We start from the raw sequence: 27,525 nt of genomic DNA, 5'->3' as shown, positions 1-27,525 counted from the left end.
TATTAGTCATCATATGGAACACATCATTTTCTTGCATTTTTCCACTTAGAATCCTTCTTCATGTGATTTTGATTATTGTTGTGTATTAACTTCGATTCAATTGCTTCCAATTTGTCATCTTATATTTCTAACCATGTTATTGCAATCATCATCATCATCATCATCATCATCATCATCATCATCATCATCATTATTATTATTATTATTATTATTATTATTATTATTATTTCTTTACTTTCTCAGACGTTAAGTCTGGTTAAAAATGGGAAGTGACACGGACCTTGATCAAGCGTCACTTCCTTTTAACTGTACGGTATATGTTATATTGCATTTAGGAACTTTCGGGTAATTGAACATGTATCAATAATTACGGATTTCTGTAATTGTATATATAAGTTTGGATGTAGCTGTATTGTATTGATGTACTGGTGGATATTGTGTGGTATGACTCCTGTAGTTGATAGTATAATTGGTATAATGTCAACTTTATCCTGATGCCACATGTCCTTGACTTCCTCAGCCAGTTGGATGTATTTTTCAATTTTTTCTCCTGTTTTCTTTTGTATATTTGTTGTATTGGGTATGGATATTTCGATTAGTTGTGTTAATTTCTTCTTTTTATTGGTCAGTATGATGTCAGGTTTGTTATGTGGTGTTGTTTTATCTGTTATAATGGTTCTGTTCCAGTATAATTTGTATTCATCATTCTCCAGTACATTTTGTGGTGCATACTTGTATGTGGGAAAGTGTCGTTTTATAAGTTTATGTTGTAAGGCAAGCTGTTGATGTATTATTTTTGCTACATTGTCATGTCTTCTGGGGTATTCTGTATTTGCTAGTATTGTACATCCACTTGTGATGTGATCTACTGTTTCTATTTGTTGTTTGCAAAGTCTGCATTTATCTGTTGTGGTATTGGGATCTTTAATAATATGCTTGCTGTAATATCTGGTGTTTATTGTTTGATCCTGTATTGCAATCATGAATCCTTCCGTCTCACTGTATATATTGCCTTTTCTTAGCCATGTGTTGGATGTGTCTTGATCGATGTGTGGCTGTGTTAGATGATACGGATGCTTGCCATGTAGTGTTTTCTTTTTCCAATTTACTTTCTTCGTATCTGTTGATGTTACGTGATCTAAAGGGTTGTAGAGGTGGTTATGAAATTGCAGTGGTGTAGCCGATGTATTTATATGAGTGATTGCTTTGTGTATTTTGCTAGTTTCTGCTCATTCTAGAAAGAATTTTCTTAAATTGTCTACCTGTCCATAATGTAGGTTTTTTATGTCGATGAATCCCCTTCCTCCTTCCTTTCTGCTTAATGTGAATCTTTCTGTTGCTGAATGTATGTGATGTATTCTATATTTGTGGCATTGTGAACGTGTAAGTGTATTGAGTGCTTCTAGGTCTGTGTTACTCCATTTCACTACTCCAAATGAGTAGGTCAATATTGGTATAGCATAAGTATTTATAGCTTTTGTCTTGTTTCTTGCTGTCAATTCTGTTTTCAGTATTTTTGTTAGCCTTTGTCTATATTTTTCTTTTAGTTCTTCTTTAATATTTGTATTATCTATTCCTATTTTTTGTCTGTATCCTAGGTATTTATAGGCATCTGTTTTTTCCATATTATTCAATATGTAATCTTCTTGTTTAGTGCGTTTTCCCTTGACTATGCTATTTTTCTTACAATTGTCTGTTCCAAAAGCCATATTTATATCATTGCTGAATACTACTGTTATCTTTAGTAATTGGTTGAGTTGTTGATTGGTTGCTGCCAGTAGTTTTAGATCATCCATGTATAGCAAATGTGTGATTTTGTGTGGGTATGTTCCAGTAATATTATATCCATAATTTGTATTATTTAGCATGTTGGATAGTGGGTTCAGAGAAAGACAGAACCAGAAAGGACTTAATGAGTCTCCTTGGTATATTCCACGCTTAATCTGTATTGGCTGTGATGTGATGTTATCTGAATTTGTTTGGATATTAAGTGTGGTTTTCCAGCTTTTCATTACTATGTTTAGAAACTGTATCAATTTAGGATCTACTTTGTATATTTCCAATATCTGTAGTAAGCATGAGTGGGGTACACTATCAAAGGCTTTTTGGTAATCAATGTATGCGTAGTGTAGCGACCTTTGTTTAGTTTTAGCTTGATATGTCACCTCTATATCTATTATCAGTTGCTCTTTACATCCTCGTGCTCCTTTGCAGCAGCCTTTTTGTTCTTCATTTATAATTTTGTTCTGTGTTGTATGTGTCATTAATTTCTGTGTAATGACTGAAGTTAATATTTTGTAGATTGTTGGTAGGCATGTTATGGGGCGATATTTAGCTGGGTTTGCTGTGTCTGCTTGATCTTTAGGTTTCAGATTGGTTATTCCATGTTCAAGTGTATCAGGGAATGTGTATGGGTCTGCAATGTAACTGTTAAATAATTTAGTTAGATGTGAATGTGTTGAGGTGAACTTCTTTAGCCAGTAATTTGCTATTTTATCATTTCCAGGGGCTTTCCAATTGTGTGTAGAATTAATTGCTCGGGTGACTTCACGTTGCAAAATTATCACTTCAGGCATTTGTGGTATCATCTTGTATGTGTCCGTTTCTGCTTGTATCCACCGTGCATGCCTGTTATGTTGTACTGGCTTTTACCATATGTTGCTCCAGAAGTGTTCCATGTCTGTTATGTTTGGTGGATTGTCTATTTTAATGTGTGTGTTATCTATTGTTTGGTAAAATCTCTTTTGGTTTGTGTTGAATGTTTGGTTTTGTTTCCTTCTATTTTCACTTTTTTTGTATCTTCTAAGTCATTTGGCCAATGCTTGCAATTTCTGCTTCTTTTCATCTAATTGCTCTATTGCTTCTTGTTGTGAGATTTTACCTAACCTTTTTCGTTTTTTGTCTGATATTTCATTTCTTATAAATTGCGTTAGCTGTCCGATGTCTTTTCTCAGTTTTTCTATTCTTATCTGTAGCCTGTGTTGCCATGCTGGTTTTGTGGGTTTCTTCTGTGCGTTGGTTTGTTCTGATCTCTGCCTAGTGTGTATATTTAGTGTAGTGAGTGCTCCTATATAAACCAGTAGTTGTAACTCTTCCATAGTTGTATTTTCGTTTATTTTGTTGTGTATGATTGTGTTGATAGTTTTTATTGTTGTTTCGACTTGTGGGTTGGGTTGGGTTGGGTTGTTGTGGGAAGAAGACCAGACAGCGAGGTCATCGGTCTCATCGGATTAGGGAAGGACGGGGAAGGAAGTCGGCCGTGCCCTTTTGAAAGGAACCATCCCGGCATTTGCCTGGAGCGATTTAGGGAAATCACGGAAAACCTAAATCAGGATGACCGGACGCGGGATTGAACCGTCGTCCTCCCGAATGCGAGTCCAGTATCTAACCACTGCGCCACCTCGCTCGGTACTTGTGGGTTATTTGGAGGTCTATGCAAGAATGGTCTGATGTCTGTATTTGTGTCTTTGTATTCTATATATGCCAGCTGAAAATTCTCTTCTATATCTAACACGTGTGTCTCTTCGTGTTCTATTTGTGCTTGTTCTGGTGGCTGTCTTGAGATTTCGTTTTCCTCTGATTGTTTAATTGATGCATGTTGGTCTTTGTTTGTTTGCTCTGGGATGTTTGAGTCCATTACTGTATTTTCTTCTTCTTCTGATTGCACATTATTTTGTTCCAGTATTTGTTGTACTTGTTGTTTGATGTTTTCTAATTCTGACTGGGGTATCCTGTTATTTTTTATTATTACACGGATCTGATCAGCTAGTCGTTGTTCTGTTAAAAATTTTAATTCCAGGTATCTGGTAATAAATGTTGTGTATACTTGTGATCTGTATCCAGTTGTGTTGGTTCCTAGGTTTGTTGCTTGGTAATAACACAACATGAGGTGTCGATTAACTTCATCTGACCATCTCATCCTCTGTCTTTGTTTTCCTTCTAGGGTGGTTGCAGGAAGCATATCCTGCAAAACACCTCTATTTGGATTTAAATCATTTTCCAGTTGGCTAGCAACGTCGTTACCATTGTGGACGGGCATAGGGTTCAAGCGTCGTCCCCGACCATGACGGCGCTTGTCCGAGGCATCTTTAGTTCTGTCCTGAACCAAGTAATCACACTAAAAGGGGGGTTAGCCCTATTAGTGGCTTGTTCTTTTCGTCGCCTTTTACGACTGGCAGAACATACCGGAGGCCTATTCTTTTCCCGGGCCTTATTATTAATATTATTATTTCCTTCACTTTCTCAGACGTTAAGTCCGGTTAAAAATGGAGTGACGCGGACCTTGATCAAGCGTCACTTCCTTTTAACTGTACGGTATGTGTTATATTGCATTTAGGAACTTTCGGGTAATTGAACATGTATCAATAATTACGGATTTCTGTAGTTGTATATATATGTTTGGATGTAGCTGTATTACATTGATGTACTGGTGGATATTGTGTGGTATGACTCCTGTAGTTGATAGTATAATTGGTATGATGTCAACTTTATCCTGATGCCACATGTCCTTGACTTCCTCAGCCAGTTGGATGTATTTTTCAATTTTTTCTCCTGTTTTTTTTTTGTATATTTGTTGTATTGGGTATGGATATTTCGATTAGTTGTGTTAATTTCTTTTTTTTTATTGGTGAGTATGATGTCAGGTTTGTTATGTGGCGTTGTTTTATCTGTTATATTATTATTATTATTATTATTATTATTTTGTCTGAATTTCATTTTATAGTCCCTGCATTTGTTTAAAACACCATTCACATTATTTTGTCCATAGTGCAAGACAAATTATATTTTAAATGTTAGTATGATGACAGCCATCCAAAAATATGTACATCCTTTGTCCAACAGATTGGCATTTTCAAATGTTTAAACATCATGATAGACAAATAAAAATAATTAAAGTCACATGTACAAAGATTCCAAGTGGAAAAAGAATGATCAGGACAAAAAATAGGAGCAATTTAAGAAGTTAATAGATTGATTAAAATGATGCGACAAAGGAATACAAATAACAGAAAAAGCATGTAAACCAATTAATCAAATGAAAATAGTGATCACAGTCTTTTCATAAAGATTTAAAAATAAGAAAATTTTGAGGTACCTGATGAGATTCCAACTGACTACCTTTCGCACACTTATCTTAGCCATTACATTAGTCAACCTGTAAATTTTTACTATTTTTAAACCTGTAGAGCATCACACAAAATTCCAAAATTGTTTTGTTGGTTACTCTCAAAAAGGGGCACACCAGGGTGAATGGTTGTAGAGTGTGATTCCTTGGCCCTTACCCAACATCACTGTACAGATTGTTTCAAACAACTGATCCCACTGCTGGGGCCCACCCCTTGCAGAATGTAATAAGAAAAATACATACCATATCCCACACAGAGTAAAGGCAGGAGGGAAAATAGAATTAAAACACTTGATGCAGCTATTTTATTCAGACATGACTTTTGGACCAGGCATAAAGAGGGAGAGGGGGATTAATAAAAACGAAAATGTCTATACACAACTGGTACATACAGGCACTCGATAAGCGGTTCATTATACTGTAAAGGAAAAGCCGGCTAAAACACAATCCAGATATTGGATAACAAAAACAAAATATCAGATTAGGACAAAAATGGCTCTGAGCACCATGGGACTTAACATCTGAGGTCATCAGTCCCCCTAGAACTTAGAACTACTTAAACCTAACTACCCTAAGGACATCACACACATCCATGCCCGAGGCAGGATTCGAACCCACGATCATGGCGGTCACGCGGCTCCAGACTGAAGCGCCTAGAACCGCTCGGCCACAGCGTATCAGATTAGGGCAAGATGTAAAAAACTGAAAAATTGAATGTAATGGAGATATAAAATTGTTGTGATTAAATGGAACCAGAGGCCTTAGCTGCATATGTAAACATTAACATACAGCCTACAGGAGTATTTCAGCACACTGAGCGAACTAGAAAATTGCATGGTTCATTCACAAAAGAGATAATACAATTAATAGAACCAGTAAAAGTTTGAGTACATCCTCACAAAAAATATATATGGGACTGTATTTGCTAACTATGGTAGATATGGCATGAATGAACAGGCACGGAAAAAAAGGACTGTAGTTTCTGACATCATTAGTTGACTTGATACAGCATACAGACCCCACAAAAGTTTCACACAAATTGATGAGATATGTTAAATCATATTAAATTGATCTATCATATGCACTTCAGTGTACTCAACATTTACATGTTTTATTACCACGTTCAATATTACCTTATAAATGAAAATAATTTAAGAATGTAGGAAAAGACAAATTGCTACTTATCGTAAAGAAGAGAGATCAAGTTGCAGACAGGCACTATTAAGATACACTCACATATAACATACAGCATCCGGCCACAGCCTTCACCAGTAAAAGAGAGAGAGAGAGAGAGAGAGAGAGAGAGAGAGAGAGAGAGAGAGACGTGTGTGTGTGTGTGTGTGTGTGTGTGTGTGTGTGCGTGTTTGTTTATTTTACTGACGAAGGCTGTGGCCAAAAGCTACATGTGATTGTCTTTTAATTGTGCCTGTCTGCAACTTGATCTCTCTTCTTTACGATACTCAGGGTACCCTCCGCCCACACACCGTCAGGTGGCTTGCAGAGTATGTATGTAGATGTAGATAAGTAGCAATCTGTCTTTTCCTACACTGTTGATGTTCCTACTTGGAGTTTCCATTGTTTGAAAATGTGTTTAAGAAGAAGAAATTACATTGTGATGTGGATGGCGCCACAGGATTCTACAACATAGATGGATGTGTTATCCCTCAATGCTGCTACCATTGCTTCAACATCTTGTACCGATTTTATGTAAGCTGAAGGTGGAGAGGGGAGAAAGGAAAGGAAAGGTAAGGTAGGTAAGGTAAGAAACTACTGATGTCAGCTGCATTGGGACTTTAAGTAGAATCAGTTGCGACAAGTGAAACAGTGTGCTGGAAAGGGATTTGAGCTCTGGACAAATGATCATGGTAGTAAGTATTATATTCAAATGTTTTATGTTACATTTTCTGACGCTCCACACCCAAGAGAATCATCTCATCTTTTGGGTCCATGGAACGAAAACTAAATCTAATCAAATCTAATCATGAGGATCATTTCACTTGGGATCTCGGAAGGTACATAAGAATATTTGTTTTCTTTGTAAATATACATTGTGTATTCTTGTTTTCTGAGATGGTCTACATTCTGGAGGATCTCCACACTATGGATCTCCTGGAACAAATAGTACATCTAATCTAATCTATGAAATGGAAAGGTTGGAGAGTATCAAAAGACGCAGAAAATAGAACAAGGACAGTTGTAAAATGAATGAAAAGGGCAAAGAACAGAAAAATGGCTGCCAAAGGAAAGACAAATGAAAATATTGGAACAAAAAGATGTGTATGGCAAGAATGGAGCTGGGAATATTATATTTGGGAAGTGAGGCGAAACACTTGATCTCATAAGTCTTTCAAGGAGTGCTGAAGAGAGAGAGTTTTTTGCACAAATAGTAGACGACTTATTGGTAGGCATTTTACCCTGAATTAACTCTCAATGGAACAGGTCCAGTTTAAGGTAGTACAATTTTTGTTGGAATAGACAGTTTGTTTAAAGATAATTTGCTTGAAAATGTGTTCGTTCCGGTTAACAACGGAGAGAGGGCAAAGAAATCATGATTCCACAATAGATCTGCAACTTACAAGGATAATTATGTGAGCTATGGAATAAGTGAAACTTTCGCAGGACTAAGGGTGCAATTATTTTCTTCCATCTAATTTTTTAATATACACAAAACTCAAGAAGTAGAAGCTTTTAAATGTTTAGACTCTTTAACACAATTATGATGCTGCCTGACAAGAGCGCATGGAATCATTCAGTATTCGTATGTGCCTGCCTAAAATATAGCCAGATAGAGAACATCAATCACAGACTGGTGAATGTGATTTATCATATAGAAATTACATTGTGATGTGGGTGGCACCATTCTACAACATAGATTGGTGCAGTATTCCCACAATGCTGCTACAAATTGCTTCAACACCTTTCACCAATTTTATGTAAGTTGAATGTGAAGGGGAGAAAGGAAAGGGAAGGGAAGGAACTACTGATGTCCGCCGCAATGGGACTTTAAGCGGATTCAGTGGTGACAAGTGAAACAGTGTGCTGGACCGGGATTCGAACCCTGGATCTCCCTGCTGACAAGGCAGTTACATTAACCACTGCACCATCCAAACACAGTGTTTATCGCAATTGCACAGACTATCCCGGCATGCCTCTCAGTTGATCCACATTCTCACCTAACACCACCACTCTGCAGTCCCCATCCATGTCCTTCTTGCTCACTACTTTGAGATTCCCACAGAGTTTGAATGTAATTGTGCATCCGCAATGAACATGCAGGATTCATTGCACATCAAGGGGAATGAACTATATGAATGAGTGGTGTCTGTCCGAAAGAACAGACACCATGCATTCATATAACCTTTTACTAACTTCAGGACCACAGATGAGAACTTCTGTCACATTAACTGTCTCAATCACTTTTCAAATTCACCTTAATTTGTCTTCATTCACCCACAAAGCACCACAGTTACTATGCATTATAATCCTCTAGAGGATTCACAAAACACAATACACTCTCCAGCACCTTTCACCCATTCCCCTCCTCCTTCCATATGCCTAGAAATTAACTTCTTATTTATCAATATTAATTGGTGATAGCTTTTGACTAATTCCATATACTTCATGTGTCTGACTTCATTGGCGCATGTATCAAAATACTCCTGTCTGAAACACTGTGTGACTACCCTAGACCAGATTAACTAAAGCGTTCAATGCTGGTTCACTAACTCACAACCTAACTGTCACCTTTCAACCTAATCTGTGTATACCTCAGACTACACTACAGATCAGTACTTCACCACAACTAAGACATTTATCCAGATTCATTGGCTTTACCAACTCTCAGTTCCTTTCAGTCTAAAACTAAACTATACCTTGAGCTTCTGTAGGTCAGCCTGTCACCACAATCTAATTTCAAAATGTAATACAGATGAAAAAAATTGTCGGTGTTTGTTCTTCTTCCTATTTTAGCATGTATGACCTTGCACGTCACACCACCATTACATCACAGGACAAAACTGCCTAGCATGAAGAGGTTCAAGGTTCAATTGATACTCTCCCTCTCCCCCCCCCCCCCTCCCCAGATCAATATTGTAACAATCTACAACTCTGTTATGATGCAGCCTCAATTTTCAACCAACACTCTGACCCCCCCCCCCCCCCTTCTTTTTTGTAGCTGTGTTAGTTTTTCAACTGACAGTTTTCAGGCACCGAGGCTCTTCACACCAGTGAAATCACTTCTACTTTTATCCAAACACATATAATACCTCTTAATTATTTGATAACCATAATATTAACTCAGGCACTGCATGCATGATGCATCTGAATTCAAACAAGGAACACTAATGTTTAATCTTATAATGAAGAATGAAAGAAACAGGTGTAAAAAGATATCACTAATTATTATATTACTGATCGTATTACATAGCACCACGCCTACAGTTAAAAACTAAATAGAAACTTCTTAGAAGTTAGAAAAGTTAGATCTGAAAGTATGAGTCTCCCTCTCAACTTCTGCTTACTGTTGTCAGGGTGAAGGAAGTTCCAAGCAATAGTGAATAAAATCTATTTCTTTACATAAATTGGCTCACATTTGGTGTTTCCATTTTAAACTTTGTTGTATTTTCTCTTTCTATATGCACTGGCAAAAAGTTAGTCTTCTTTGTATAAACTGATCACATAGTGGTCATATAGGCAATTTCCTTTAGCAAATTAACTGAAGTTCTGGACAATGTTACAACTATCAAAAATAAGATAATTTCATGTGAAACATGAATATCACAGAAGAAATCATGAATATTATTCGTGTCCTGGAATGTTACACCATAAGGAAGTTCATTAGAGATTACTTCATATTATCTATTGAAGGTTTCACTCGTTTCGAAGTATCTCTCGAACCAAAGAAAAATATAGCCTAAGGGTCAGCTTCCGCGTGCTTTACATGTACATTTACGTACAAATTTAAGATGGTTGCATAAGTACTAAGTGAAGAATTTACGTTGTTTTCATTACACATATATTTAATAGTGCCACTTCTACTGTGGAATTAAAGGTTTTAAGTTCAAACTTTTATTTCTTTTCAAAACGCGTAACATTCATATTGCGCATACGCGACCTTAGGCTTAGTTTTGAGTTTTAATGTTAGTTTAAGTGCATTCTGTTGGTATATTATTAGTATATATGTACAGGGTTATTACAAATGATTGAAGCGATTTCACAGCTCTACAATAACTTTATTATTTGAGATATTTTCACAATGCTTTGCACACATATACAAAAACTCAAAAAGTTTTTTTAGGCACTCACAAATGTTCAATATGTGCCCCTTTGATGATTCGGCAGACATCAAGCCAATAATTAAGTTCCTCCCACACTCGGCACAGCATGTCCCCATCAATGAGTTCGAAAGCATTGTTGATGCGAGCTCGCAGTTCTGGCACGTTTCTTGGTAGAGGAGGTTTAAACACTGAATCTTTCACATAACCCCACTGAAAGAAATCGCATGGGGTTAAGTCGGGAGAGCGTGGAGGCCATGACATGAATTGTTGATCATGATCTCCACCACGACCGATCCATCGGTTTTCCAATCTCCTGTTTAAGAAATGCTTCTGCTTTAGCCTTTTCCGTAAGATTTTCCAAACCGTCGGCTGTGGTACGTTTAGCTCCCTGCTTGCTTTATTCGTCGACTTCTGCGGCTACGCGTGAAACTTGCCCGCACGCGTTCAACCGTTTCTTCGCTCACTGCAGGCCGACCCATTGATTTCCCCTTACAGAGGCATCCAGAAGCTTTAAACTGCGCATACCATCGCCGAATGGAGTTAGCAGTTGGTAGATTTTTGTTGAACTTCGTCCTGAAGTGTCGTTACACTGTTGTGACTGACTGATGTGAGTGCATTTCAAGCTCGACGTACGCTTTCTCGGCTCCTGTCGCCATTTTGTCTCACTGCGCTCTCGAGCGCTCTGGCGGCAGAAACCTGAAGTGCGTCTTCAGCCGAACAAAACTTTATGAGTTTTTCTACGTATCTGTAGCGTGTCGTGACCATATGTCAATGAATGGAGCTACAGTGAATTTATGAAATCGCTTCAATCATTTGTAATAGCCCTGTATATTAGCGTTCCACATAACTTAAGTGACTCTTGTGGCATGCAGTTAATAGAATATTACTATTATTTTGTAAAAATATTGTAAAAAATGATGAGCAAGAAGTGTTTGATCTGCCGTAGGAAAGTTAGTTCTGGGGTAATATGCAGCTGTTGTGACAGATGGTTACATTGGGGTGGGGGCAGGGAATGTAGTGGCATGGGAAGTGGGGACATAAATGGGTCTCTCCCATGATATTTCAGATTATGTTCAAGGGATAAGAAAATAGCTGAACAGGAAGGGAAGATTACAGCCCCTAAGGCTATACTAGATAGTGCCAAGGAGGAACTGATGAGGTTAAAGGGGCAGAAGGGCGAAGACAGGTGGAAAGTGGTAGCAAGAAACAGGGGCCACAGAAAGAGAACAGTATCTGACAGTTTCATCATTGGCACAAACAGTAGATTTGCCTTGCTACTTCAGTTAACTTATGAAGAAGCTCAGGTAGATGTAAGTGCAGTCAATATTCAACAGACTATCACAAGAAACCAATTGTGTCAACAAAAGCAGAGAGCACGACGAAAGTTCTGTAGTTGGGTAGTAGCCATGGAAGAGGTGTGGGCCAGATCTTACAGGAAAAATTAGGTGACAGTATCAGGCCACACGTTTTTTCAAACCCAGTGCAAGAGATAGAGGATGTAGGATCAATGTGCAAGGGTTTTACAAAGCAGTATCATGTTGTAATGGTGGGTGGAGCAGAGAAACAGTATTAATAGGGTGTGGCTGGTAAAAATAGTAATGCAATGAACCATAAAAATGTTGGCTTGGTTCCTGCTTTCATGCAGTATGATCGGACCCAGCTGAACAGCTCTATCAGGAGGGTTAATATGGAGCTAGATCAGCTTCGGGCAGCTACTTTGTCAGGCATTGGTTTGGTTCCTGTTGATGGTATTGGTAGCTGGGACTTCACAAGACATGTCCTGCATCTCAATAGGAAAGGGAAGGGTAAATTGGCTGTGATGAAACAATCTTGGGGGGGGGGGGGGGGGGGGGGGGGGGGAGCACACTGAAACTCTTTAAGATCAATGTCCAATGATTCAGCACTGAAGTAAATTAAGCTTAATGAGAAGTTCAGACAAGCAGGTACTAGAGATATTAAAATATCACAAGATTCTCATAAAAGTACAGTGAAAAATAATGTTAGCAGATTGTGTCAAAATATCAGGAGACCCAAAAACAAAGTAGATGAGCTTTAACTTTGTTTATAAGATTTAGAAACTGAGGGTGGAAGTGATGTTACAATGCCTGTCAGAACATCATATAGTCACAGATATGAAAAGGTAAATGTAGATGGAGATAAGCTTTCAACACATCTAAGTACAGACACTATGGAAAGAGGACAAGTTACCATATATGTAAAAATTTATCATAGTGTGAAAAATTTAGAAACTAAAATCTTTTGTATAGAGTAACTTACAGAAGCATGTGCATAGGAGCTCAAACTAAATAATGGTGCTTTTATAATTGTACCAGTGTATAAGTCCCCACTGGAAAAAACTTAAGATTCTTTGTTGTGCTATCTGTCACACAGAAGGAAGCAAATTATTGTATGTGGGGATTTCAATACAGATTTTCTGGAAGAATATGACAGAAAGCTTGACCTTGAAGTATTACTTGTTTCTTTCAATCTGATGTCAGTTATTGATTTTCCTACTTGGGTGATATAGGAATGCACTGATAGATAATGTATTATAGAACAAGATAAATTTAATCAAATAAAAACTTTTCCTGTTAAGAATGGTCTGTCTGGTAATGATCCACAGCTAGTTACAGTACATGACATAGCTCCATACATAATGCAAAACAGTCCTCCAAAATAGTGTGTTCAATTAATGATTTAACAATTGCTAATTTTAGGGAAATCCTGCACAGTTAAGACTGGGATGAGGTGTACAGGGAACATGTTGGTAATTTAAAATTTAACTTATTTCATAACACCATTGTGAGTATATTTGATAACAGTTTCCCTAAAAAAACAGTGAAATATAACTGTAAGAAAACATCTAAAAAGCCGTGGGTTATTAAAGGGATAAAAATATCTTGTAAACAGTAAAGGGAAATGTATCTTACAGCTAGGAGGAGTTATGATCCAGAAACAGTTACACTGTGTCTGAGATTAGCACCTCTGATAATAAAATTAAAACAATTTGGAATATTGTTCAAAGGGAAACAGGGCAACGGTGAGTACTGGAGGACTGAGTTTCTACCAAACTCAATGAAAAGTTTGTTAACAAAAAATCAGACGTAAAAAACATGTTTAATAATCATTTTTTAAGTATTAAAGAAAAAATAGGATCCAGCTATTCATTAGAAAGTGCAAGGCAGTATATGGAAGAGGCAATACCTAAGCACTTTGATAAAACTGAAATTCAACTCACCTCTCCAACAGAAATCTGGAAAATAATAAACACGCTCAAAAGTAAAAGCTCGCATGGAATTGATGGCATTTCCAACAGAATACCAAAAGCTTGTTCCCTACAGATAAGTAGGATTCTCAGTCACATACATAATAGCTCACTGAAACAGGGCATTTTTTCCAGATAGACTGAAATAGGCTATTGTTAAACCATTGCATAAAAAAAGGGACAGGTCTGATGCTAACAACTACTGCCCAGTCTCACTTCTGATAGCTTTATCAAAATTCTTGAAAAAGTAATGTATTCAAGAGTAACATCACAATTTGTAAAAATGAAGTACTAATAAAATGTCAGTTTTGTTTCCAGAAAGGCCTTTCAACAGAAAATGCTATATATGCTTTCAATGAGCAAATATTAAATGCTCTGAATAACCAAACATCACCCATTGGAATATTTTGTGACCTCTCAAAGGCTTTTGACTGTGTGAATCATGAAATTCTTCTAGATAACCTCAAGTATTGTGGTGTGAGTGGGATAGTGCACAAATGGTTTAATTCATATTTAACTGGAAGAATGCAGAAGGCTAGAATTAACAGTACAGACACTCTGCAAAAATCAGCAGTGTCCTCTAACTGGGGAGGTATCAAGAATGGTGTCCCACAGGGTCCGGTCTTGGGCCCCTTACTGCTCTTAAAATAGATTAATCCCTTGCCACTCTATATTCATGGAGATGCAAAGTTAGTTCTTTTTGCTGATGATACAAGTATAGTAATCACACCCAACAACTGAGATTCAGCAGAGGAATTGTAAACAATGTCCTTCAGAAAATCAGTCTACATCTACATCTAAATCTACATAGATACTCTGCAAGCCACCGCATGGAGCACTGCGGAGGGTACCCTGTTCCACTTGCAAACAGAGCAAGCGAAAAATGATTGTCTGCATGCCTCCATATCAGCCCTAATTTCTCATATTTTACCTTCTTGGTCCTTAGGTGCAATGTATGTTGGTGGCAGTGGAATCATTCCATAGCCAACTTCAAATGCTGGTTCTGTAAATTTTCTCAATAGAGTTTCTTTAAAAGAAAATCGCCCTCCCTCCAAGTATTCCCATTTGATGCCCTGAAACATCTCCGTAGCTCACCTATGAATTTCTTCAATGTCTTCCTTCAATGCAACCTAGTACCGATCCCAAACACTCAAGCAGTACTCAAGAATAGGTCCCACCAGCATCCTATATGTGGTGTCCTTTACACATAAAACACTCTTTCCTAAAATTCTCCCAATAAACTGAAGTGGATCATTTGCCTTCCATACCAGAGTTCTCACATACTTGTCCCACCGTACATTGCTCTGCAACATTATGCCCAGGTATTTAAATGACTTGACTGTGTAAAGCAGGATGCTACTAATACTCTAACTGAACATTATAGGTTTGATCTTCCTATTCATCCTCATTAACTGACATTTTACTACATTTAGGGCTAGCTCCCATTCATCACACCAGCTGGAAATTTTGTCTACGTCATCTTGTATCTTCCTACAGTCACTCAATTTCAACACCTTACCATACAACTCAGCATCTTCAGCAAACAACCACAGATTGCAGCCCACCCTATCTGCCAAATAATTTCTGTATACAGAGACCAACAGCACTCCTGATGATACCATTGTCTCTGATGAACACTCGCCATCGAGGACAATATACTGGGTTCTATTATTTAAGAAGTCTTAGAGCCACTCACATATCTGTGAACACAGACTGCAATGGGGCACAGTGTCAAATGCTTTCCAGAAATATAGAAATATGGAATCTGCCTGTTGCCCTTCATCCATAGTCCTCAGTACATCATGTGAGAATAGGACCAGCTGAGTTTTCTAAGAGTGATGCTTTTTAAAACCTTGCTGATTTGTGAACATGAGCTTCTCAGTCTCAAGAAAGTTTATTATATTCAAACTGAGAATATGTTCAATGAATCTGAGCAAACAGCAGTTAGGGATATTGGTCTGTAATTTTTCAGGTCCATTCTTTTACCTTTCTTATTTACTGGAGTCACTTGCACTTTTGTCCAGTCACTTGGGACTTGGCACTGGGCACAAGATTCATGATAAATGCAAGCTAGGTAAGGAGCCAATACCATACAGTATTCTTTGTAAAATCGAACTGGGATTCCATCTGGACCTGGTGATTTATTTGCTTTCAAATCTTTCAGTTGCTTCTCTACACTAGATACTCCTATTACTATGTCATCTATATGGGAGTCTGTCCAATGGTCAAATGACATTATGTTTGCACAATTCTCCTGTGTGAACAATTTCTTGAATGTGAAGTTTAAAACTTCGGCTTTCATTTTGCTATCTTCAACTGTCATAGCAGACTGGTCAACAAGGGACAGAATGGAATCCATAGACCCGCTTAGATATTTTACACACGACCACAATTTTCTTGGATTCTCTGAACATCTTTTTCTAAGACGGGATGGTGGTAGTAGTTGTATGCTTCACACACAGATTCTTTCACAGATGCACAAATCTCAACTAACCTTCACTTGCTGTCATTTATTCATTCCTTTTTGAACTGAGAGTGCAACTGCCTCTGCTTTCCAGCATCCACTGAATTTTGTTATTAAACCATGGTGGGTCTTTTCCACCCTTATCCACTTACGAGGCAGGTAACTCTCCCGGCCACGCTTTACAATCTGCTTAAACTTTGCCCATAATTCCTCTACATCCATCTTACTGGAATTATGTAATGTCAGTTTACAAGTGAGATATTAATAACTGATTATTTGCTCTATCTAACAGAAACACTCTCCTAGCCTTCTTCACTGATTTATTAACTGTCGTAATCATAGTTGCTATAATGACATCACGATCGCTAATCCCTGTTCCTATACTGACATTGTCAATAAGGTCCAGTCTATTTGTAGCTACAAGATCTAACATATTTCCACTACATGTGGACAGCCCAGCTAGCTGCTTAAGACAATTTTCAGAAACGGTGTTCAAAAGTATTTCGTAGGACTGTCTGTCATACCTCCCACAATGTATCCATAGATGTCCATGTCTATACATAGCAGATTAAAGTCACTCCAACTAGTACTGCATGATCTGGGTATTTGCACACTATTAACTGTAGACACTCTCTGAATGATTCTAGAAATGTCACAGCAGAATCAGATGGCCAGTAAAAACATCCAACAATTAACTTAGTTTCACCTACACCTGTTATACGTGACCAGATGACTTCACTGTCACACTCAACTTCGACCTCAGTAGAGACAACATTTGTGTCAACTGCAATGAACGCTCCCCCTCCTATGCTCTCTAATCTGTCTTACCGATATACATTCCATGATTCACTAAATATCTCAGGGCTTTCCACTTCATGTTTCACAGCCAGCTCTCGATCCTAAGAATAACTTGAGCGCAAGAACTTTCCTGAAGGGTAGTAGATTCAGGAACTTTATTATTACTACTTTGACAGTTTACTGATAAAATTGTGATAGTCGAGGTGTCTTTATTCTGAACACCATCTGACTTCCCTTGCGGTGAGTCGAGTGGCCAAGAGTCCATCAGAACATCTCAAACTACTGCCTAGGGCCAGTTGTGCAATCTCTGGTTAGGAGCCGATTGAGCTCTATTCTTGGAATAGCACGAAAAACGCATTGTACAAACCTGGAATAATGCGTAACCAGAGAATAAACTCGAGATAACTTAACCAGCGATTTTTGACTGGTTAGTGGGCTTAACTTTTCAAGACGGCAGGGATAGTGACAGATGCAGCCAACAATAATGAGATTTTGGCTAAACTGTTCATGAGAATGAGAAAGGGAAAGAAGGAGTGACAATGCCAATTCCAAATTTATATCCAGATTTTGCTTATCAAAGGTGGCATACTTTGTCTTGTCAGTCTTGTACGTGAGAAACTGGGGCATACAACAGACAGATGAGACTACATCTCTGTTTTCTTAAATAATACTGTTTATTTGTAGTAATATGCATTCAATTTCAGTACCTCATGAATTCCGTTGTGTTATTTATGTAAACCAGGCACATTAAAATGACAATTTGTATGAAAACAGTCTTCCAGAATGAGATTTTCACTCTGCAGCAGGGTATGCGCTGGTATGAAACTTCTTGGCAGATTAAAACTGTGTGCTGGACCGAGACTTGAAATCGGGACCTTTCCCTTTAACGGGCAAGTGTTCTACCATCTGAGCTACCGAAGCACAGCTCATACCCCATCCCCACAGCTTCACTTCTGCCAGTACCTCACCTCCTACCTTCCAAACTTCACAGAAGCTCTCCTGTAAAATTGCAGAACTAGCACTCCTGGAAGAAAGTATATTGTGGAGACATGGTTTTGCCACAGCCTTGGGGGATGTTTCCAGAATGAGATTTGCACTCTGCCATGGAGTGTTTGCTGATATGAAGCTTCCTGGCTGATTAAACCTGTGTGCTGGATCGAGACTCAAATTTGGGACCTTTGCCTTTCGTGGTCAAGTGCTCTACCATCTGACCTACCCAAGCATGACTAACGTTTCATCCCCACAGCTTCACTTCTGTAGGAGGTTAGGTTCTGGAAACATCCCCCAAGCCTGTGGCAAAGCCATGTCTCCACAATATCCTTTCTTCCAGGAGTGTTAGTTTGTAAGTTTCACGGGAGAGCTTCTGTGTAGTTTGGAAGGTAGGAGATGTGGTACTGGCCAAAGTGAAGCTGTGGGGATGGAGTGTGAGTCGTGCTTGGGTTGCTCAGATGGTAGAGCACTTGCCCGTAAAAGGCAATGGTCCCGAGTTCAAGTCTTGGTCCGGCACACAGTTTTAATCTGTCAGGAAGTTTCAAAAATAGTCTTGTTTATCTGGTGTGTGTTGCAATTGCTGCAGTAGCGAAAAGGCTGTTTCATTTTATTTAGCAGACAGTGCCACAATACGCTTAACCAAATCAAAAAACCACACCAATTATGTGTACAATTTGCATTAACAGCTTTTTCTGTTTTTGGCAAAACATCAATTTTTCATGTTGCGAAACGTTTTGACAAAGCAGTAGTGTCCCAATCTCATCAATAGCAGAAAATATTGTTCCACTCTGTTTTCTATTGGGAATGCACTTGTGTAAACACCACAGCAGTGTCAAAACAACTTTCCACCTTTTACTGAAAATATTAGGATTACACACTCATTAATGCTTCTGAGCAAGAAGGTTGTCTCCCACCTATCATTATTCACTGAAGCCAATGAACTATTTGTTCTTACTCAGGCTAAGTTTAACACTGTGAGATTAAGAGGAAAGTAAGACTCTTTGTTTTTAAAAGTGATGCTTCTCCAGCTATTGAGCATAGCTGTTGTTTCTCTGTTATTAGTATTATCCACATAAGCCCACTCATATTTATCATAAAATAATAGCTGTATTTGTATGCTATAAGAACAGAACAGGAATCTAGTTATCTGCATAGTTGTAGCATGTGAAAGGAGTGCCTGGAATGCTATGTTTTGAAATTTCCTTGAATATCGCTATTGTCAGTGTTTTCCTTCATGTCAAACTGTAGCTAGTTGACGATAACTAAAATTGAAATATGTTATATTGTACTTGCGTGAAATAACATTTTTTTCTGAAATTGATGCTTATCATGATTGTTTAACACAGCAAAAAGTTTGATAGCACACTAATGTCCCTAGTTCACTCAGCCAAATCATAGCAGAAAATATTGGTCACTCTCATATCCCATTGGAGCGATAACCTTCTGTCTTTTAGCGAATGCTTCAGTAAGTTTCCATCTTTTAATGAATGCTTCAGAGCAACCAAATAGCCCACCACCTAGCATTATCCCCATAAACATGTAATTTATTTGTGCTTATTCAACCTAAATTTAACACAATAAAATTAATAGGAAAGTAAATTTTAAAAAAAGAAAGAAAGAAAGAAAGAAAGAAAGCTATAGCAGATAGCTGTTGCATTTCTTAGTCATTAGTAATATCCACATAACAACACACATATTTATCATAAAGTAATTATCTCTCTGTGACAAAAACATAGGCACTTTTCATTCAGTTCACAGAAATCTTTAGTTATTGGAACTACATAATCATAACAGTGGAAAGTGTGGCTAAAATTATGTTTTTAAATTTCTCTTGAATTGTCTCACGTTATTCTTTTCTTACTTTCAGAAATGACTCTGTTCTACCAATGAACCAGCTACTACAGACACTCAAATATTTTGCCTTTGGTGATTTCTTTCTGTCCACTGGAGACACTATTAGTATTGGCAAGGAGACAGCCAGCATGATTATTAAAAGGATATGTATGACACTGGACAACACGCCCAAGAGACAGTTTTTTTTTTATTATTATTATTATTATTTCAGTTCTGCGATGTAATGAAAACAAAAGAAAATAAATAAGTGTACATGGATTAATATATTTTTACTCTGAAATCATTTGTATTAATTTTTATTTTCTGGTCCTCATTTTGGGCATTATGATGCTTTTTTAACAAATATAGTTCCTTCTCTCTTCTCTGGTTCTTGTCAAGGTACTTTTGAAGCAGCACCATCTGCAACTCTGCTAAGTCTTTCACATTTGAGAACAAGTATGTTTATTCTGCAAACAAAACTGACATTTCTAAGCTGAGATGACAAGAAAAGAAGGAAGAACACAGTGAAGGTGCCAGGCCTCTGGTTACTTCCCCCTCCCCTTCTCCATACAGGTGCTAGCACAACCCAAAATTATGTTTGAAACAGTTTTCCAACCATTTATGGTATGATACAATAACAGCAACCTCTAGTTTGGTATGTCCCATAGGTACATTTCCAACCCAAGATTATAGAACAGATCTCTCTCTCTCTCTCTCTCTCTCTCACACACACACACACACACACACACACACACACACACACAAGAACTGCAAAAGTAGATGCACAAATAGTGTTCAATAATTTATGAAAGGTATTTTCTGTATAACACCCAATGCTGCTGTAATGAATGAATCATTCTAAGATGTAAATACAACAAGCAAGCTAGCCAGTAATACCTATCAGAATTTTCAGTCAAAACTAGCTCCATGATGTCTATGTTGTCGCAGTTTGTTGAAGAGACTATTAAGACCAAATATTTCACAAAGCAGACTGCATTTCACAGTTGTTTCTATTTATATACCTACTTACAATTCAACACCTACCCTACAGCTACATTTGATGAAATACTATCGTATAGAACTGTTGCATCTGAATCAAACTGACAGAGTCGTCCTCCTGTGACGGTAATCGTGTATTTTTGGAACTGACATTACACATAGGGGGCCACCAATCTACAGCCCCTGCTACCTTTTCTGTGCTTAATATTTGTGTGTTTCTTTCTTTCAATAACAACAACAACAACAATAATAATAACTGTACATCTATTGCTGCTCTGTCAATATATGTGAAGTTGTCAGTGAATTGAAATTGTTGCATATTTTTTCATATACTTTATTCAGAAATCTAGAAAGATCGCTTACTGGTCAAATAACAAATACCTGATCATTTAACTAAATTCAAGAATAGGAAGATATACATATATGTACCTTACCAATTTAATTAAATGTTTTGCACTAATATTGTCACTGAATGAGACTGCAAAAGTTCTCGTGTTTCTTACTGTACACTTGAACTCATTCACAGTATCTACCAACCTCTAGGTACCCTCAAATGAAAAGTTTTGCAATCTGGAATTTTATCACTCATGTTTGACACACTGTTTCTTCAGATGACAACTACATAAATATGAAATTACATACGCAAAAATACCCAGTGTGCTCTTCAGTTGTTGCCAACTTAACTCGACATGAACACTATTCCGGGAATAACTAACCGAGGAATAAAATGGTGACACAACACACACTCCAAGTTAACCAGTGGTTAACTTGTTCCTCAGTTAGCCAGCCCTGGATTTATCCCAAGATTGTACAACTGGCCCCCAGCCTATAAACCCTCATCCGCACTCCACAGGTAATCTGCTACCCGAGTAGCTGCTTCCTTTGTGTAGCACATCCCTGACATATTAAGGTAAGTCCTACAAATCCCCACATGATAACAAGTCTAGAAATTTGCAGCCAAGACCATCACAGTCAACGAAACCTTTGTTTGAGACCCTCCACTCGGCTCCAAACCAAAGGGCCCTGATTAACTCTGGAAGTGATGCTGCAAATTGTGAGCTCTGCTTGCAGCCCGCGCATGAGGGCAGCAGTCTTCACCATCTCCACCAGCCACCTATATGAACTGATGATCACCTCAGAACCCATGTGACAGGTGTTGTTGGTGCTGATGTGAGCAATTACATGCAGACGACTGCACCCTGCATGCTCAATAGCCAAAGGCAAGGCCGTGTTCATGTCTCAGATGAGGCCCCCTGGCAGACATATCGTGTGCACATTGGCTTTCTGGCCCCCTGGCAGACATATCGTGTGCACATTGGCTTTCTTTCCAGCCCTGAATGGTATCTGCCTAAGGGGCTCCATAATGCACCTAACATTGGAGCTCCCCCCCATAACTAGTAAATCCCCCCCCCCGTGCCTGCTTGGACCCTCCTGAAGGAGCGGCTGCCTGTCGAGTCACAAGGTAAATGGGCAAGGCCAAGCAGCCAGACTCCAAATTGTTCCACCGCCTCAGGTGACGCGAATGCATTACCCCCTGCTACTCAGCTTGCAGTGAGAGCGAATCCACTACGTCGGGTGCACTAGAAGGGGCCTGCCATGTTCTCCACTGTTTTTGATTATCTGCTGAAATGATACGCTCAGCTACTTATACTATATATAAAAACAAAGATGAGGTGACTTACCGAACAAAAGCGCTGGCAGGTCGACAGACACACAAACAAACACAAACATACACACAAAATTCAAGCTTTCGCAACAAACTGTTGCCTCATCAGGAAAGAGGGAAGGAGAGGGGAAGACGAAAGGAAGTGGGTTTTAAGGGAGAGGGTAAGGAGTCATTCCAATCCCGGGAACACTGTCATCAATAACAATACTACCAGTTACTTTAGGATTAACAGTAACAGAGTCTGATCTCCTAGGTGGAATAGGGGGACATTCCTTGGGGGCTTCAGGAATTGTAGAATATATAACTCTGCTAATTTTTCCATATGGTGAATCTGTCCCGGGAGCCTCCCGGGATTGGAATGACTCCTTACCCTCTCCCTTAAAACCCACTTCCTTTCGTCTTCCCCTCTCCTTCCCTCTTTCCTGATGAGGCAACAGTTTGTTGCGAAAGCTTGAATTTTGTGTGTATGTTTGTGTTTGTTTGTGTGTCTATCGACCTGCCAGCGCTTTTGTTCGGTAAGTCACCTCATCTTTGTTTTTATATATAATTTTTCCCACGTGGAATGTTTCCTTCCATTATACAGCTACTTATACTATTAGAGTTATTGCAAATTTAGATGATAAACATGTCAGTAAATTACCCTGTTATGACTATTTTCATTCAATACATTCATATAGCATCATATTTTGGGGTAATTCATCACTAAGGAAAAAAGTATTCATTGCACAAAAGCGAGTAATCAGAATAATAGCTGGAGCCCACCCAAGATCACCTTGCAGACATTTATTTAAGGAACTCGGGATATTCACAGCACCTTCACAATACATATTTATTATTAATAACCCATCCCAATTCAAAAATAATAGCAAAGTGCCTAGCCACAATACTAGAAGAAAGGATGATCTTCACTATTCTGAGTTAAATTTGGCTTTAGCACAGAAAAGGGTGAATTATGCTGCCACAAAAATCTTTGGTCATTTGCCAAATAGCATTAAAAGTCTGAGAGATAGCCACCCAAGATTTATAAACAAATTAAAATAATTTCTGAATGACAACTCTTTCTAATCAATGGATGAATTTTTAGATATGAAATAGTAACAGTATAAAAGTAAAAAATAACTGATTATATTGTATAAAGTAAAATTACGTTCAATTGACACATTCCACATAATTATAAAATGTGTATTCTTGATCTATGGAACAAGTATTAATATGATACGCAGTTGGCAAGCAGTGCAACAAGAGTAATCAAAAACTCTGTGTCAGTAATTGTTCATGTTGTTGCAAATAAGACAGCGAACACTGTGATGTACCTGTAAATGATCTTGGGCACACTGATAATTTTGCCTGTATAGCAAAAGTAAAAGCAGGTTTTGAAAAAACCCATGAAAAACAGCAAGTTCATTTTTTTTTAATTTTCTAATCTTTTTTCAAACCAAAGCTAGGGGGTAATGTATGCCAACAACAATGCAGATGCAAAATTTTCTATACCATTTAAACTCAGTTTGAAACAGATGGTTACAAAAGTAAAAACACCAATATAAATGTTCCATAAAAAACAAGATGACAGCCAATATTAAAGAGTCATCCCTTTTTAGAATATACTGAATTAATATTAACGGGTTCTGTGCACAAAGACAGCCTTGAATAATGTAGAAAAAAATTGTCACTCAGTCTGGGAGAATGAGAAAAAAGACTTCTAACATGATTCTTAGAGAGCAAGATTTCCATTTAAGACTAGTCATACTTTATCTATCCTCAAAAAGATCTCAAACAGATACGTAACAAAGTTACATTCTTTTCCTCACAGAAATGACTTTCTTTTAGCAATCAGTATTTCTAGCTCTTGCAATTTCTCTTGGCACAGAAATGTAATTACTTGGAAATACATTTTTTATCCAACTTAAATATTTACTTTGATGTTAAGTGTACATGATTAATGCTTTATATATGAATTTCAAGCGCACGCACGCACGCACACTCACACACTCACACACACACACACACACACACACACACACACACACACACACACACAGAGAGAGAGAGAGAGAGAGAGAGAGAAATCTGGAAAAAATTAATACGAAGCCTTACATTAACAGGCATCATACTTGCATAAACCTGCAGTTACAGACCCCCAAACACAAACAACTGATGGCCTTCATTTCTGAGAACTTTATTGTTTTTAATTTTCTGCTTTATGTTTCTGTATAGCCTGAGCCTAACTCATAACAGATTGTGTAGAACATAAGATTACAACAAGACAGAGATAATTACAACAACAATAAAATATTTTTTCCATATTTCTAATACCAGTCATCAGTGACTGCACATTTTATTTCCTCTCTTCAAACTAAACAATAATAGCCAAAGAATACCAATTTACATACTACCAGAAATAAACTTATTTCTCAGCAAGAACAGAAGCACAGCTATATAAAAAACATTATGCTTGATTAAAAAGCAATGAAATTAATTTACCTTATCTTGTGGTCCAGAACAACATGTATACTCATAACACTTGCCAGCTGAATTACATCTTTAACAACAATCATACTTTTGTCCATATAAGTGGATAATTTCCCCTCTGCTAAGCTACACCAGCGTTCAACATAATCATTTGATTTTTTGCTGTTTAATCTATACAAGAGTCCACTGTGCAACTTAGACATCTGTGGTTGCACTAATGGCGGTTCCAGGTCCACCTGTGAATCAGTTTCATAAAACAAAGAAGCTTCTTGCTTTTTTGTCTTCTCAAGTTTATTGTTACGTCTTGTGAGAGTGGGTGACCAGGAAGAGTCTGATACAAATTTCATAGCATTTTTCATGCTTGACCACCTTACCAATGATTTTCTCGATTTGACTGGTGTACTGACTACTTGAGAAACAGAGTCATCCACAGATCTCTCCTCTGGTGCTTGGTCAACTATCAATACAGTTTCTATTGATGCAGGAACATTCCTGCTTATATTCTGATAATCTTGTTGTATAACACTGTCATCAATAACAATACTACCAGTTACTTTAGGATTAACAGTAACAGAGTCTGATCTCCTAGGTGGAATAGGGGGACATTCCTTGGGGGCTTCAGGAATTGTAGAATATATAACTCTGCTAATTTTTCCATATGGTGAATCTGTTGCTACTGCCGTTGCATCACCCAGCAGCAGTGACTGAAACTCAATGTCAGTAGCATTCTTTGACTCAGGAGTACTTTTAAACAAGGGATCAAATTCATATATTACTGAATTTGCTGGCAAACCAGCACGTCTTGTTTCTCCTTTTTTTCTGAATAAATCTCCTGGTGGTTTTGACAGTAGATCTGGTTCCCACTTATCATATAGTTCATTCTGAACACTGAAAGCACTAGATACATTGGACTGCATAGAACAACTGTATCGGTCATCTTCAAATATTTCTTCAGGGCTAGTATTATATTCTGACAAGTCTAATTCACTAAGTAATGACGGTGATATACTACTGTTGCTAACAGAATTTCTTCCGCTGACAAGGCTCTCGTCAAAAATGCTTGCAATGTCATGTCTAGACTTACTGTCAAGTGCCATCTCTGAACATTTTGATGAACCGGATGATGGCAATGTATCAGATATGGACAACTTTCTAAGTGCCGCCTGAACATCGTTGTTTCCCAACATACTTTTAGCTGTCACAATTCTTCTATTTGAGATTGATACCTCCTCATAAACAGAGGCACTGTCTGGGCAAGATGCTGCACTACTACATCTGATACATTCCTCATCTGCTAGACTTGAATGGCTCAACACCGACTGAACTTCATCATACACAGACTCATCAGGTAATGGGGGCGGGGGATATATGGGTGGAGGCGCGTTAAATGACTGAAAATCGTCATCATTTGATTCACATAGGTTAACTAATGTCTCAGCTGAATCATCCGCGACCAACGGTGACTTAAAAGAAATTGACTGAAAAATATTTTCGGCAGGAAGTGAATGACTCCTCTCTACTTTGGGTTCTTCCACACCGACATCGGTGTTTTTACCAAGAGAATGCACTGTTAATCTTTTGCCAATGCTACGAAACGATTTTTCCAGTTTCAAGCTTGCATTCTTCGTATTACCAAATGCTGTCCTTCCTTTCTCCCGTACTGCTTCCGATGCAGCTTCAATTTCTTTCCTTATGGACCTCGACGACGGCTGCTTCGACGGAGAACGATCTAAATGCTTCATACTTCTGTCTGCTGTCACATTATCCGTTTCACTGCTATCACAGTCAGAACCCTTTCCTTGTCTTTGTCTTGGTAAAGGGACTGGCTTTTTAGGAGCCTCGTCCTGACTTGGTTTTAACGGTGAGTTTCTTCTAGGTTTTGGAATTGGGATATCCATGTTACTCGCTAACAAGCAAAGAAAGGATGTATGACTCACGGTTCGCGTCGCGGACACAAAAACAGTTATGCCACGAAAATCACATTTTACGACACTTTTACAACAGCTCTGCTAATTTCAGATAGTCAGACGAGATTTTGGTTTGATGAGGTGGTCACACGTTTCGTTCATGATTTACACCAAACTCCCAAAATATTTTCATTTTGCCCGACCCCCACAAAACTACATCTCTCTTGTTTACCTGTTGCGCAAATGTGACACCAACGATATTCACATCGGACAAACTTCCCAGCTGTCATTTTCCAATGTTGGTTAGCTTGAACTAACAGCTGTCTCAACCATAGAGTAAATATACTCTATGGTCTCAACCAAGGACGAGAATCTTAGGCGAAATCACCGAAGACACTAAATTAAACTCGTTGGTAAACACCGATTATTTCAAGGTAAAATCGTATTTAAGGCTGATTCACACTTGACTGAACGGAATGTCTAAACATTCCACAGTGTATTTCAAACTTAAAGTGACAACACAGGTCGTCAACAGAACGGGACATAACGAAATGGAACGTCGAAGTCAAGATTTGAATTCACATAAACGAAGAGTCTAAATATTTAGCAATTCACTCTGGCCGTCATGACACATCATGTCCTGTTCCGTCAAATCATTCTGTAATGCATTTGAAATGGCGGCATACACACTAGCCGTCTCGTCATGTCACGGCATCGTCAGGGTTTCTCGTGA

At 38.1% G+C, this 27,525-nt stretch overlaps 1 protein-coding gene across 1 annotated transcript in view; it reads right to left on the bottom strand.

Moving 5' to 3' along the window:
- The window catches only part of LOC124612956 (arf-GAP with Rho-GAP domain, ANK repeat and PH domain-containing protein 2), a 173,232-nt gene extending 146,221 nt beyond the window's left edge, over nucleotides 1-27,011 (bottom strand). The window contains exon 1 of the mRNA XM_047141476.1: nucleotides 24,898-27,011. Coding sequence (XP_046997432.1) covers nucleotides 24,898-26,783 — 1,886 coding nt within the window. The 5' untranslated portion in view covers nucleotides 26,784-27,011. The remainder of the gene's footprint in view (nucleotides 1-24,897) is intronic.
- Between the last annotated feature and the right edge of the window lie 514 nt (nucleotides 27,012-27,525).

This window comes from Schistocerca americana, chromosome 4, assembly GCF_021461395.2.
Source record: "Schistocerca americana isolate TAMUIC-IGC-003095 chromosome 4, iqSchAmer2.1, whole genome shotgun sequence".
NCBI lineage: Eukaryota > Metazoa > Arthropoda > Insecta > Orthoptera > Acrididae > Schistocerca > Schistocerca americana.
This window is presented reverse-complemented; position numbering and strand designations above follow the sequence as displayed.